Source organism: Microtus oregoni, unplaced genomic scaffold (genome assembly GCF_018167655.1).
Source record: "Microtus oregoni isolate MIOR12 unplaced genomic scaffold, Mior012 000002F_ref0000024, whole genome shotgun sequence".
NCBI classification, from domain to species: Eukaryota; Metazoa; Chordata; class Mammalia; order Rodentia; family Cricetidae; genus Microtus; species Microtus oregoni.
Window position 1 is genome coordinate 65,538,930 of NW_024543061.1, and position 12,321 is coordinate 65,551,250.

The window sequence follows — 12,321 nt, forward strand, 5'->3', positions numbered from 1 at the left end:
GTGCGCCTGTTTATCCAGTGTGCTTAAAGACTTTTTTTTCTATCCTGGGTCTGCAGCAGCTTCACTGTGCTGAGTCTGGGGAGGTGGCTGCTTATTGATCTCATGCTCTTTCAGCTTGGGACTTTGTGACTTTAATCTGTGTTTTATTGTCTTTCATGGCTTTTGAAAACCCTTAGCTGTAGAAAGTTATCCATTCAAATATTTAATCTAATCTCATTTCTACTGAGACCCTACTCGCATGTATGATAGGCCCTTTTATATTGCCCCACAATTTAAAAAGTATTTGTTCATTTACTTATCTATTTGCATTTTGGGGGGGTAGGTGGGTGGGTTCATGGGGATCAAAGACAATTTTCAGGAATTTGTTTGCTTTTACCGTGTGCTTTTTAAGTATCCTTAGGTTGTTGGAATTGCTTGCCCTCTGAGACATCTCATTGTCTTTGTGTTATGGCTTTTGATTGTTAGGTAGCTTTCTTTACTTTTGTTTTTCTTCATATTTGGTCCATTTTTCTCTGCTCCCCTCCCTGCCTCTACCTTCCCCTCTTCAATCCTCCCCCAAGGTCCTGATGCTCCCAATTTACTTAGGAGATCTTTTCTTTTTCTACTTCCCATAGATTAAATCTATGTATGTCTCTCTTAGGTTCCTCATTGTTGTCTAAATTATCTGGAATTGTGATTAGTGGGCTGGTTTTCTTTTGCTTTATGTTTAAAAACCACTTATGTTTGAGCACATGTGATAATTGTCTTTCTGTGTCTGGGTTACCTCACTCAAAATGATGTTTTCTAGCTCCATCCATTTGCCTGCAAAATTCAAGATATCATTATTTTTTCTGCTGTGTAGTACTCCATTGTGTAAATGTACCACATTTTCCTTATCCATTCTTCAGTCAAGGGGCATTTAGGTTGTTTTCAGGTTCTGGCTATGACAAACAATGCTGCTATGGACATAGTTGAGCACATGCCCTTGTGGCACAATTGAGCATTTTTCAGATATATACCCAAAAGTAGTATTACTGGGTCTTGAGGAAGGTTATTTCCTAATTTTCTAAGAAATTACCACACTGACATCCAAAGGGGCTGTACCAGCTTGCATTCCCACCAGCCATGCAGAAGTGTTCCCTTTACCTCACAACCTCTCCAGCGTAAGTTGTCATCAGTATTTTTGATCTTGGCCATTTTTATAGGTGTAAGATGGAATCTCAGAGTTGTTTCGACTTACATTCCTCTGATAACTAAGGATGTTGAACATTTCTTTGAGTGTCTTTCAGCCATTTTAGATTCCTCTGTTGAGAGTTCTCTGTTTAGGTCTGAACTCTATTTTTTTATTGGATTATTTATTCTTTTGATGGCCAATTTCTTGAGTTCTTTGTATATTTTAGACAGACCTGTCCTGTACACAGATGATAAAAGGGCTGAGAAAGAAATCAGAGAAACATCACCTTTCATAATAGCCACAAATAGCATAAAATATCTCAGAGTAACTCTAACCAAACAAGTGGAAGCCTTGCATGAGAAGAACTAAATCTTTGAAGAAAGAAATTGAAGAAGACACCGCAAAGTAGAAAGATCTCCCACGCTCTTGAGTAGTTAGAATTAACATAGTAAAAATGATAATCTTACCAAAAGCAATCTACAGATTCAATGCAATGCCTATCAAAATCCCAGCAAAGTTCTTCACAGACCTTGAAAGAATGGTACTCAACTTCTATATGGAAAAGCAAAAAATCCAGAATAGCCAAAGCAATCCTGTACAATAACGGAACTTCTGGAGGCATCACAATCCCTGACTTCAAACTCTACTACAGAGCTACAGTACTGAAAACAGCCTGGTATTGGCATAAGAACAGACAGGAGGACCAATGGAACCAAATTGAAGATCTGGATATCAATCCACACAACTTCGAACCCCTGATTTTTAACAAAGAAGCAAAAAATATCAAATTGGAAAAAAGGAAGCACATTTAACAAATGGTGCTGGCATAACTGGATGTCAACATGTAGAAGAATGAAAATAGACCCATATCTATCTCCACACACAAAACTCAAGTCCAAATGGATCAAAGACCTGAACATCAAGCCAGCCACTCTCAATCTTATAGAAGAGAAAGTGGGAAATACAGTTGAATGCACTGTCACAGGGAACCACTTCCTAAATATAACCCTAGCAGCACAGACACAGAGAAAAACAATTAGTAAATGGGACCTCCTGAAACTGAGAAGCTTCTGTAAAGCAAAGAACACGGTCAACAAGACAAAACAACAGCCTACAAAATGGGAAAAGATCTTGACTCAGCTTAGCTTTATCAACACATTCCTAGCTCTCTTACCCACAGACTCTACTACCTAATCCATCCATCAGCATGACTGATGAAGATCTTCTCCAGATAAAGCTAACCAGAAAGAACTAGAAGTAGCTGCTTTCCAAGTTCACAGACAGCAAAGTCAAGGCTCCAAGGATCATGCATCCATGACACTCACTTAAAGGATCAGATAGAGTTCCAATAGTAGAACCCAAAGAAACAGATCCATAGCCTGCTCAGTAGATACTTAACAAGAATAATCTTAAAGATTATCAACAATACAGATAGGAGCACAGGTGAAGAGAACTGAAATTAGAAGTGAACAAAGGAGTAAAATGTATGGGAAAATAAAAAACTAAACAAAGAAATAAAAATTATTTGGCTTCACAAGAAGAGGAAGCTGTTATTTGTAACAATATGGATGAACTTGGAGAACGCTATGTTAAGTGAAATAAGCCAGGCAGTAGTACAAATGATGTGCGATGTCACCTCTTTGAGGAATTTAGTCTTCTGTAGGGTATGTGGAATCTGAGTGTAGAACTGTGGTTACCAGGCCTACATCAAGGGAAAAACAGAAGATGTAAAGCAACGGGTGTAAAGTTTTAGTTACGTAGAATGTGTATACTTTTGAGTCCCATTATATACCAGTCTGTAGCTAATAACAGTGGGGAGCATAAATAGAGTTTTGCTAAGAGGGGAGCTCTTAGCCAGATGGTGTGGTGCACTCCTTTAATCCCAGCATTCGGGAGGCAGAGGCAGGTGGATCTCTGTGCATTTGAGGCCAGTCTGGTCTACAAGAGCTAGTTCCAGGACAGGCTCTAAAGCTACAGAGAAACCCTATTTTGAAAACACACACACACAAAAGAAAGAAGGGAGCTTTTTTATGCTGAGTGCTCTCAACACAAAAGAAAAATAATTTAGAGAAGGGAGCACTGGAAGGGTATTTGGAGCAGGGGCTATGTCATGGTGACTTGTCAGATACATTAGGTATTCATAGCCTTTTGTATATCATTTGCCTCAATAAAGTGGTTCAGAAGATAAGAAATAAAAATCACCCACCAAAACAAACCTTTACAAGTATTTTATTGAATTTCTAGTAATTCTTTAAAAATGCATAGGTTGGTTTGTGTACATTAGTTACACATACCCACATATTCGGTTTACATAAGTTATTAAAAATAGGTTTGTTCTTAAAAAGTGTGTTTTCTTGTGGGTTGAGCAGTCTGGATTTAAGAAGGTAATGTACTATTCCTGTTGGTGAGGAGTCTAAAGCTGGCAGGATACTTGGAGTTTGCTGTTAGGGCTGGGTTCTTTCTCCTTCCCACAAACGGCCAAGGCTGATGTGTATCTGTGAGGCAAGTGGAGTGAACTCCATCTCAGCAAAGATCAGTTGCTGATTTCTTTTGTGCAGAGATCCCTTCCCCTGTAGCCTCCATCCCTTTGAAGTCCTTACAAAAAGAGTATTTTTGCCAATCTATTTTGAGTCATAGAACAAAAAGAAATATGGGGAGTCTATGATGTTTCTAATATGTGTTTCATTTTCTTTTCTTTCTTGGTTTTCCAGGAAGTATTTTGGAGAGAAAATTGGGCTGTATTTTGCTTGGCTGGGGTTGTATACATCGTTCCTTATCCCATCTTCTGTCATTGGGGTGATCGTGTTTCTTTATGGGTGTGCAACAATCGAGGAAGATATTCCCAGGTAAGTCCCTGTTAGAGGCAAGGCTCCGTTCCTGAATGGTCATAGTTTGGACTTTCGCCCCACTTGTGAGCACATTTCACATACCTCTTTCCAAAGTCCTCGCTCTCTGTCCCACATCCCTTCCCACGCATGGAACTTCCCTCCAGAGTCAGATCTGGGAGCTGCAGGGCTCGGGAAGGGTTGCAGAGCCATGCTGGTTCTCACGGTCCTCTTCTTTTCCTCTTCTATCTGCTCCCTGGGGTCATCACCTGGTATGGCAGGTAAATACCACGTGGTGAAAGGAATCATGACGGATAAATGGTTTTGCCCCTTAACTTCACAACATTTGCCTGATGGCTTCCCATCAAACGCAGGTCAGAGTATGTGCAACAACATAAAAGTCACATGTCCTTGTGGTCATATCTTGTAGCCACAGAATACTATAAGAAGAGGCCGCAAGGAAGGGCCGAGCTATGGTTCAGAAAGTCAGAACTGCAGGACACAACAGACCACATGGTAGGGCTCATGCAGAGCCAGGACTGAACAAAGGCTAGTCCTTATGGGAAAGAGAAGGGCGATAAAGAACAGAAGTATTTATCAATTGCTGGTGACATTATACCTCAATTGTTTGACTACATCCAATCCCGGTATCACTTGGAAGGCCAAGGCAGGAAGATTGCTAGGATTTTTGAGGCTGGACTTGAAGCTATATTGTGAATTTGAAGTCATCTGAGGGTACAGAGTGAGACCCCACCAGAAACAGCAGCAGAGAAGTTTAGAAAAACAACTCACCCCCAAAACAACCTCAAAAAAAAGAAAAAAAACATGAATATTAAAACAACAAGAACTTACATGATCACACACACAGTCCATGTTCTGAGCCATCTTCTAGTGTTATGTGTTAGAGTTAAAATTCCCGTGGCTCAGTTTGTCTTAGCTGGAGATGGGACACATCATGGCAGTGGTACTCAGTTCTGTAGCAACATGATGCGTTGTTGGGAACAAGATGAATTGAGGATACTGAGGGAGACTATGAATGTCCACTGTAGTTGGATGTGGGAGGGAGGGATGTTGTGGCAAGACTGGACTTGTTGGGGAAATGGTGTTCCCTAGTGAGAGGAACCAGCAGGGTGGTCTTGCCACACTCATTCTATAGAGATGAACTCATAAGGCAAGCCAGAGCTAGCCCTGCTGGTGTGGAGAACAAAGCTAAGTAAGTCAGGGTAGAGCTAAGAGTTTGTATTTCTGGTTGGAAATGACCAGGGCCTGCATAGGCTGCCAAGTTGTGTCTACACAGAAGCATTGTGCCATGTATGCACACACAAACTCGCATGTGCGGGATATGCACACTTGTAGAGTGTATTGTTATCATTGCGATGTCCCATGGCATTTGCCAGTGTGCCGTGTTCTGTCACCTATGAAGAGCAACCTGGCGGTTGCTCCTGAAGGAAGAAGAGTTAGATAATGAATTCATTGTTTTTCTCATTGTTGGGACAAAATGGCTGGAAAAGGAAACTTGTGGTTTTAGGGGGCATGGTGCATCTGGTGGCAGGGACATGAGGTAGCTGATCGTGTTATGTCCATAGTCTGGAAGCAGAGAGCAATGGCTACTGGTGCTCACATTATCATCTCGTGTTCTTTCTGACCAGCCCAAGGCCCAAACCTACTGGATGTTGCCTACACTCAGGGAAGGTCTTCTGTCTTCAGCTAAATCTCTCTGAACAGAGATCAATGTCTGATCCTCGCAGACATTGGATGTGTCTTCTACAGCATCATAAACACAGCCAGGTTGACAGTAAACCTTAACCATCACAATAAGATAGGATACAATGAAATGAAATATTAGGGTTCTTCATAGGCAGGAAGGAAAAATGCCTACTGTGCTATGTTTGCGTGTAGTTATGTGTTTGTATTTTCATCCTGCAATCGCACACAATTTTAAATTGTAAATCACAGTGAGGAAGCTCGACCCGTGGACATCTGGTTGAAACTCTGATGGTTGATTTTCAGAGGCAAGGGAAAGTGTTTGAAATCCGGAAAGAGACAAATAATAGAAAAACTATTTCCTGTGGTTTTTTAATAAGGCCTGCTCTTGTTTCATTGTTTTTAGTGATGGTCATCAGGGTCAGGTGTCACATGAGGTGGATGCACCTGCTACTGAGCCACATCCCTAATCCCAAAGACCTACTCTTAGAATATAACTGTGTATCCGTCAGAAGTTCAGGCTCTATGGGCCCCATGAAGCCACACATAACTGGTCCTACTCAACAGAGGATTCTAAATCCTGATAGGGAATCTGGACAAATCATATTCTCAAGCTTTCTTAGCAATAATTGAGAGTGATTAAACGCTTTTCCTGGTGTATTAGGGAGTCACATTAATTGTACAAATTCATGCATTTCATTGTGTCAGTTTCACACACACACACACACACACACACACTCACACCTTGTAAGAGGCCACCCAGACTCCTGAAATAATCACACAGAAATTATATTATTTAAATCACTGCTTGGCCAATCACTTAAGTGTATTGCTAGCTAGCTCTTTTATCTTTGGTTAACCCATTTCTATTATTTTATATTTTATCATGAGGTTTGTAGCCTACCGGCAAGGTTCTAACTAGCAGGTTGCATCTTTCTCCTCTGGCGGCTCCATGGTGTCTCACTGACTCTGCTTTCTTTCTCCCAGCATTCAGTTTAGTTTTCCCTGCCTAGCTCTATTCTGTAAGTCATTGGCCAAAACAGCTTCTTTATTCATTAACCAATAAAAGCAAAACATATATAGAAGTACTTCCCCCCACTCCCAAACACACACAAGTCATGCTTTGACCATCCACTCATCCTATTCCCATCTCTCTCCACCTGGTACCCTTCCTTCTCAACTGTTCTGCATTTAGGACACTTTTCTTCTTGTTTGTTTCTGAATACAAGTAACTGTGCCATATTTGCTTATAGATGCCTGACTTCATTCTGAGAGACTGACATTTGTGTTTGCATTGATAGTTTTGCATTGCAGTTGTTAGTGTTTGCTATTTGATTCATAGTCAGTATTCCGAGTATAATGTGTCCTGGGTATGTTCTTGTCTGCTCCTGTCTATCTGGCATTCTACATATCTTGTGATTTTGTGTCTGCTGCTTTCCTTAGATCTGGGAAATTTGATGTGTTTTCATTGAATTGTTTTCCCTGTGTCTTTAGTTTTATTTCAGCTCCTTATTCTGCACTAAGGCTTCTTAGATTTGGTCTCTTGATCAAATGTGCGTGTGTGTGTGCGTGCACACACACACACACGCACAAGTGGTGTAGATGGACTATATGATAGTTTAGTTCTATTTTATTTTTTATTTGTGTGTTATGAATACTTGTTCCTTTGCATGTGTGCACATGTGCTCACAGTGTGTGTGTGTGTGTGTGTGTGTGTGTATGTGTGTATGTGTATAGGCTTGAGCCTGAAGAGTTCAGAAGGAGGTGCCAGATCTCCTGGAGCTGGATTTACTGGTTTTTAGCCAACCTAAACCTGAGCGCTGGGAACTGAGCTGGGGTCTTCTGGAAGGGCAGCAAGAACTCAGACACTGAGCTATCTCTCCAGCTCCCTGAGTTGCCGTCTTTGTTCCCCATATGTTTCCCTTTAGTTATTACTTTTTAAAATTCACTGTTGAATTTTTGGTTTTTGGAAACAGGCCTCAGTCTAGGCAGCCTTAAACTCTTTATGTAATAGAGAGCAACTGAACTCCACGGCTTTGAACCAGCCCTTGAACTGCAAGCACTGGGGGACACTAGACAAAAATTACACTGAGTTCCATAACCCTTTGACGATATTCAGTGCCATAATTCCCTCCTCTTTGCTACCATTTTGACTGTCCAGATTGTCTTTGCTTCCTTTTGTTTATTTTGGCATAGGGCTTGTTGACTTCAGTTTCTCAAAGAATCAGCTCTTTGTTTTACTGAGCTCTTCGTGTTGTTCGTTTACTCTGTTTCCACTCATTTCTGCTTCCATCCTCATCAATTATTTCTTACCAATAACTTGGGATTTGATTTGTTCCTTGGGATTTGATTTTAGGATCTTGAGACTCATTATTATGCTAATTACTTAAGGTTTATTTGTTTTTATACCCTAGGCATGCATAGCTATAATCATCCTTCTAAGTTTTGCTTCTGTAGTCTCTCAGATTCTTGGTTTTCATTTTTATTCGCTGATAGGAATTTTTTAAGTTTTCTCTGATAATCACTTCAATGACCTAATAATGATAATAATTGCTCAAAAATATAATTTTTATTGATTTTATTGATCTATATATTATCTGTGCTCCTCTCCCTTCCTTTCCTCTTCCACCCTCTCCTGTGGCCCCCACACTTCCAATTTACTCAAGAGAGCTTATCTTTCTGTCCTTCCTATGTAGATCCATGTATATCTCTCTTAGGGTCCTCTCAAAAGTTTATTTTTCCATCCCCATGTGTTGTTATGATCTCCGAAGTTTCTCTTGCTGCTGATCATAGTTTTAATCGAATATCATCTGCTAAGAAAACACACTATATGGAGGATTGTTTCAGACATTGCTAATTCTGGTATCAAGCTGGAATTCACTATGTTTCGATTCTGAAACATTTCTGGTTTTACAGCTGTACTGTCCTAGGAACTTGCAAAGGACTAGGGAATTTAGTGGCTCTTTATTCAGTTTCCCCAGCGCTCATGTCTGCTACAACTCTACTGCAGCTTCAAAGCCAGGAAAGACACACAATTATGGGGAAAGGTAGTTTCTTTTCTTCCTCAGTGTTTGAGAGAAGAGATTTGAGCAGTAATACTTCTCCACGGTCATACCTAGAGAATGTGGCTCCGGAGAGAAAAGTCTCTTTTGCTAAGTACTTACATAGTGGAGGAAGACTGAAACATTAAAAAAGCAGCTGATTAATTTAAACCATATTGGGAAAGGAAGTGCTTTACTTCTTTACTTCAGATGTTGTGTGTGGATTTCCTGGAAACCCGCCTCCCTGTGCCTCCCAGCCTTGTGTTAGCTGCTCTTGTATCCCTAACGGTGCTCATTCACTCACTCTTAGGAACCTCATTTGCTTTAGGGTCTTCACTCAACTGATCGGCGGGCCATTTGCCAACCATCCTAGCTTTTCTAGAAGGAAATGATATATTGGAGAAATGACCTCTCGATTTATAGCCACAATCACTTCTCACTAGAAATCTGGATATTTTCTTATGAAGCTGGTGCATAAATCCGAACTGATTTCCATCTTGAGTGGGCTTCCTCATCTTTCAACGTGTCCACCAACAGCCTGTTTCAAGATGTTCAGTCCCTTTAATGCCGCTCCCGGATTCAGTTTCTCTAAAATTCTCTTAAATTGCTTGTATCAAAAACCCCAACACATATCAAGCATTCTGACTTCAAATTCAAACAATTTGAGAAGAATCCACACTACTGTTTTGTACAGATAATTGACAGATGCCCACATTTGGGTTTTTTAAAGTAGTCGTTAACACAGTGCCTGGCATGTACTTAAAGTGCCTCGTTCTGCATTGGTTGATAATCTTAGGAATCTTTCTTCCCTGACCTTCTGGTATCTCTGATATTTAGTTAAAATTAGATTGAGTGAGACTGTACTTCCCTGGCATGGAAGTACGCAAAACAAGATAAGCAACAGTCTCAGATGCACATGCACGAAGGGCAATGTGAGGGACCCTACTCTTCGATGTGGCTGCAAAGCAGAGCTCTCCTCTTGAAATGACACAGACAAATTATTTTCTGTGTAAATCTTGTTTTCTTTTTCTCTGAAACTTGCAACACTTTCTAACTGTGCAGTGATGGTTTGTGTGACTCAGAAGGTTGAAATTAGCTTTATTTTCTAGTTTCATAAGATTATACAGTGGGGCCAGCACCGGCTATATTGCTAAGACATCAGCACTTAATAATTTTTCTGTGAGCAAGTTCTGCCTATTGACCCTTGCCAATGGAGAGCTCAGCCGCGAGCGAATGGGAAAAGCATGTTTCTCCTTAGAGACCTGGGCTTTCCACACTCTGACACAGAAGGCTTTTCCCTGCCGGGGACTTAACCCATTAAAGACAGAAGTTGGGGAGCTGGAGGGATGGCTCAGAGGTTAGAGCACTAAATGCTCTTCCAGAGAACCTGGGTTCAATGCCTAGCACCCACATGGCAGCTCACCACTGTCTATAATTCTAGTTCCAAGTTTCTGGCGCTCTCACACAAGTATACACGTAGGCGAAACATCCGAGCATATAAAACAAAAGGAAATAAATTACTTTTTTTTAAAAAAAAGATGGGACTTTATAGAGAGTGACAGTCCCCAGAAGTCTCCCGCTCTCCAAATGCCTTGTGAAGGGGAAGTTGACCCAGGCATCCTTGGCTCCTGGGATTCCTTGCAAGCCCTCACTTTACTCACAAGCTAAGGGAGCTTGTAGAGGACAGTGGCCTCCCTCTAACAAACTGTGTTATCCAACACCTGCTGCTGCCTCTTTCTGTAGTGGACACAGCTTTGGGGGGGGCTCTTTAGCATCACAGCTCCAGCTGAGGGGTGAGAAAGGAGTGAGAGAGTCCTGAGCCCTCCACCCTTTTCCCCTGAACCCCATTCATCTATGTCCATGAACGGAATACTACAAACAAGAGCAATGAGTTCATTTTTTCCTACCAGTATTTGGTAATGCGGGAATATCAAGGAAGTCATCCAGGGCTGGTAATTCTTTGATTCTTATTGTTAAGTGTACATATGAGCCTTAACTTATTGGATCCAGCATTACTTAATGAATTGTGAATGTATTCATTAGTCTATTAAACAGAAATATATTTAGAGTCACTTGGTGCATGTTTCCTTCTCACAGTATAAGAAAGAGAATGTAGTCTTTGGAAGGATTTACCTTCCTTTTTTATTCTTCCTAATCCTGTTTCATGGTTGTCATAATTCTTAGTAGGTTGAAGGTTTTAGACTCCGTCACACAAATGGCTTATAGGCGCTGATGGTGCACAAGTTCTTCTTGCACAGTTCTGGGCATTCCTCCTCACCTGCTTCTTCCAGAGCAAAGGTTTTCAACCTGAGGGTTGCAACCCCTTTCGGGGTGGTGTCACCTGTAGGATATTTACATGACAATTCATAACAGTAGCAAAATCACAGCTGTGGAGTAGCGATGAGAGAGTCTATGGTCGGGGGTCGTCACAACAGGAAGGACTGTATCAGAGGGTCGCAGCATTAGGAGGCTCAGAACCACTGCCGTAGAGGCTAAAGCTTGTGCTGGTCCTGCCATGCGCTCTTGTTTGTTTCGGCTTGGGACCAGGTCACACATTTGCAACCATATGTTCGTAAGGCAGCCCGTAGAGCAAAAGAAAACTTCCCGTACTTGAAGAACGACTGAAATCCAACCTCAGTGTGGTGTTTTATCCACAGCTGGGCGTGTCTCCCATCAACCATACAGACGCAGCACATCCTGAAAAGGCCTTTTCAGGCATCATTCAGTGCACATACCTTGGAGATGACCGTTAGCATTCTGGGAAGTGTGTACGATAGCTATCCACCTTAGGAGATGGCTCATTCATTCTTTGTTACCATTTGAGAAGAGTAAACACAGCCCTAACCCACCCACCCCTGTCTCTGCAGCAAAGAGATGTGTGACCACCAGAATGCCTTCACCATGTGCCCCCTGTGTGACAAGTCCTGCGACTACTGGAACCTCAGCTCAGCCTGTGGGACTGCGAGAGCCAGCCATCTGTTTGACAACCCCGCCACCGTCTTCTTCTCCATCTTCATGGCTCTGTGGGGTAAGTTGTCCTCACAGTGTCTGTTCAACAGACAGGTGCAGTGGCCAGGGCATGAAGGCCATCGCCTTCGGTTTATTTACCTCCCTGTGTTTTCTTCATACTCGAAGAAGTATTTGAAGCACAACGCCCTTTCCTCCTTTGGCGATATACGAGAAAAGAAACAGGAATATCCTTTATGGCTCACTGTGTTTTCTCTTAGAGGAGTAATGTTGACTCCACACTGGCCTCAAGTATGACTGACAAGGAACTTGAATATGTGTGTGTTCTAAAACCTGCCGGCAACCCATAAGGCACAATTCCTTAGCCATATGAAGCCATGGAGACAGAATGCCAGTGTGCTGCCATGGTGGGGTACCGTGGGTGTTAAGATGGGCTCCTGACTTTCAGGCTCCATGCTAGTTACTGTACCCCATGAGTGCAGACTGTGGAGATTTTCTTTCAGGTAAAAGTGATGCTCGTGATAGTCTCACTGAAGGCATCTGTGAAAGGAAAAGCAAGCAACTCCTTTATTTCCTTCCTGCAGTCTCCCTGGAGCACCAACATAGTTAGCTCACTCTGCACCGTACTCAT

General features: G+C 41.8%; 1 protein-coding gene across 1 annotated transcript in view; it reads left to right on the top strand.

The window, feature by feature from the left end:
- Ano2 (anoctamin 2) overlaps nucleotides 1-12,321 on the top strand; it is a 332,789-nt gene that overhangs the window by 151,832 nt on the left and 168,636 nt on the right. Inside the window, exons 12-13 of the mRNA XM_041635458.1 lie at nucleotides 3,865-3,999; nucleotides 11,591-11,751. Of these exons, the coding sequence (XP_041491392.1) occupies nucleotides 3,865-3,999; nucleotides 11,591-11,751 (296 nt within the window). The remainder of the gene's footprint in view (nucleotides 1-3,864; nucleotides 4,000-11,590; nucleotides 11,752-12,321) is intronic.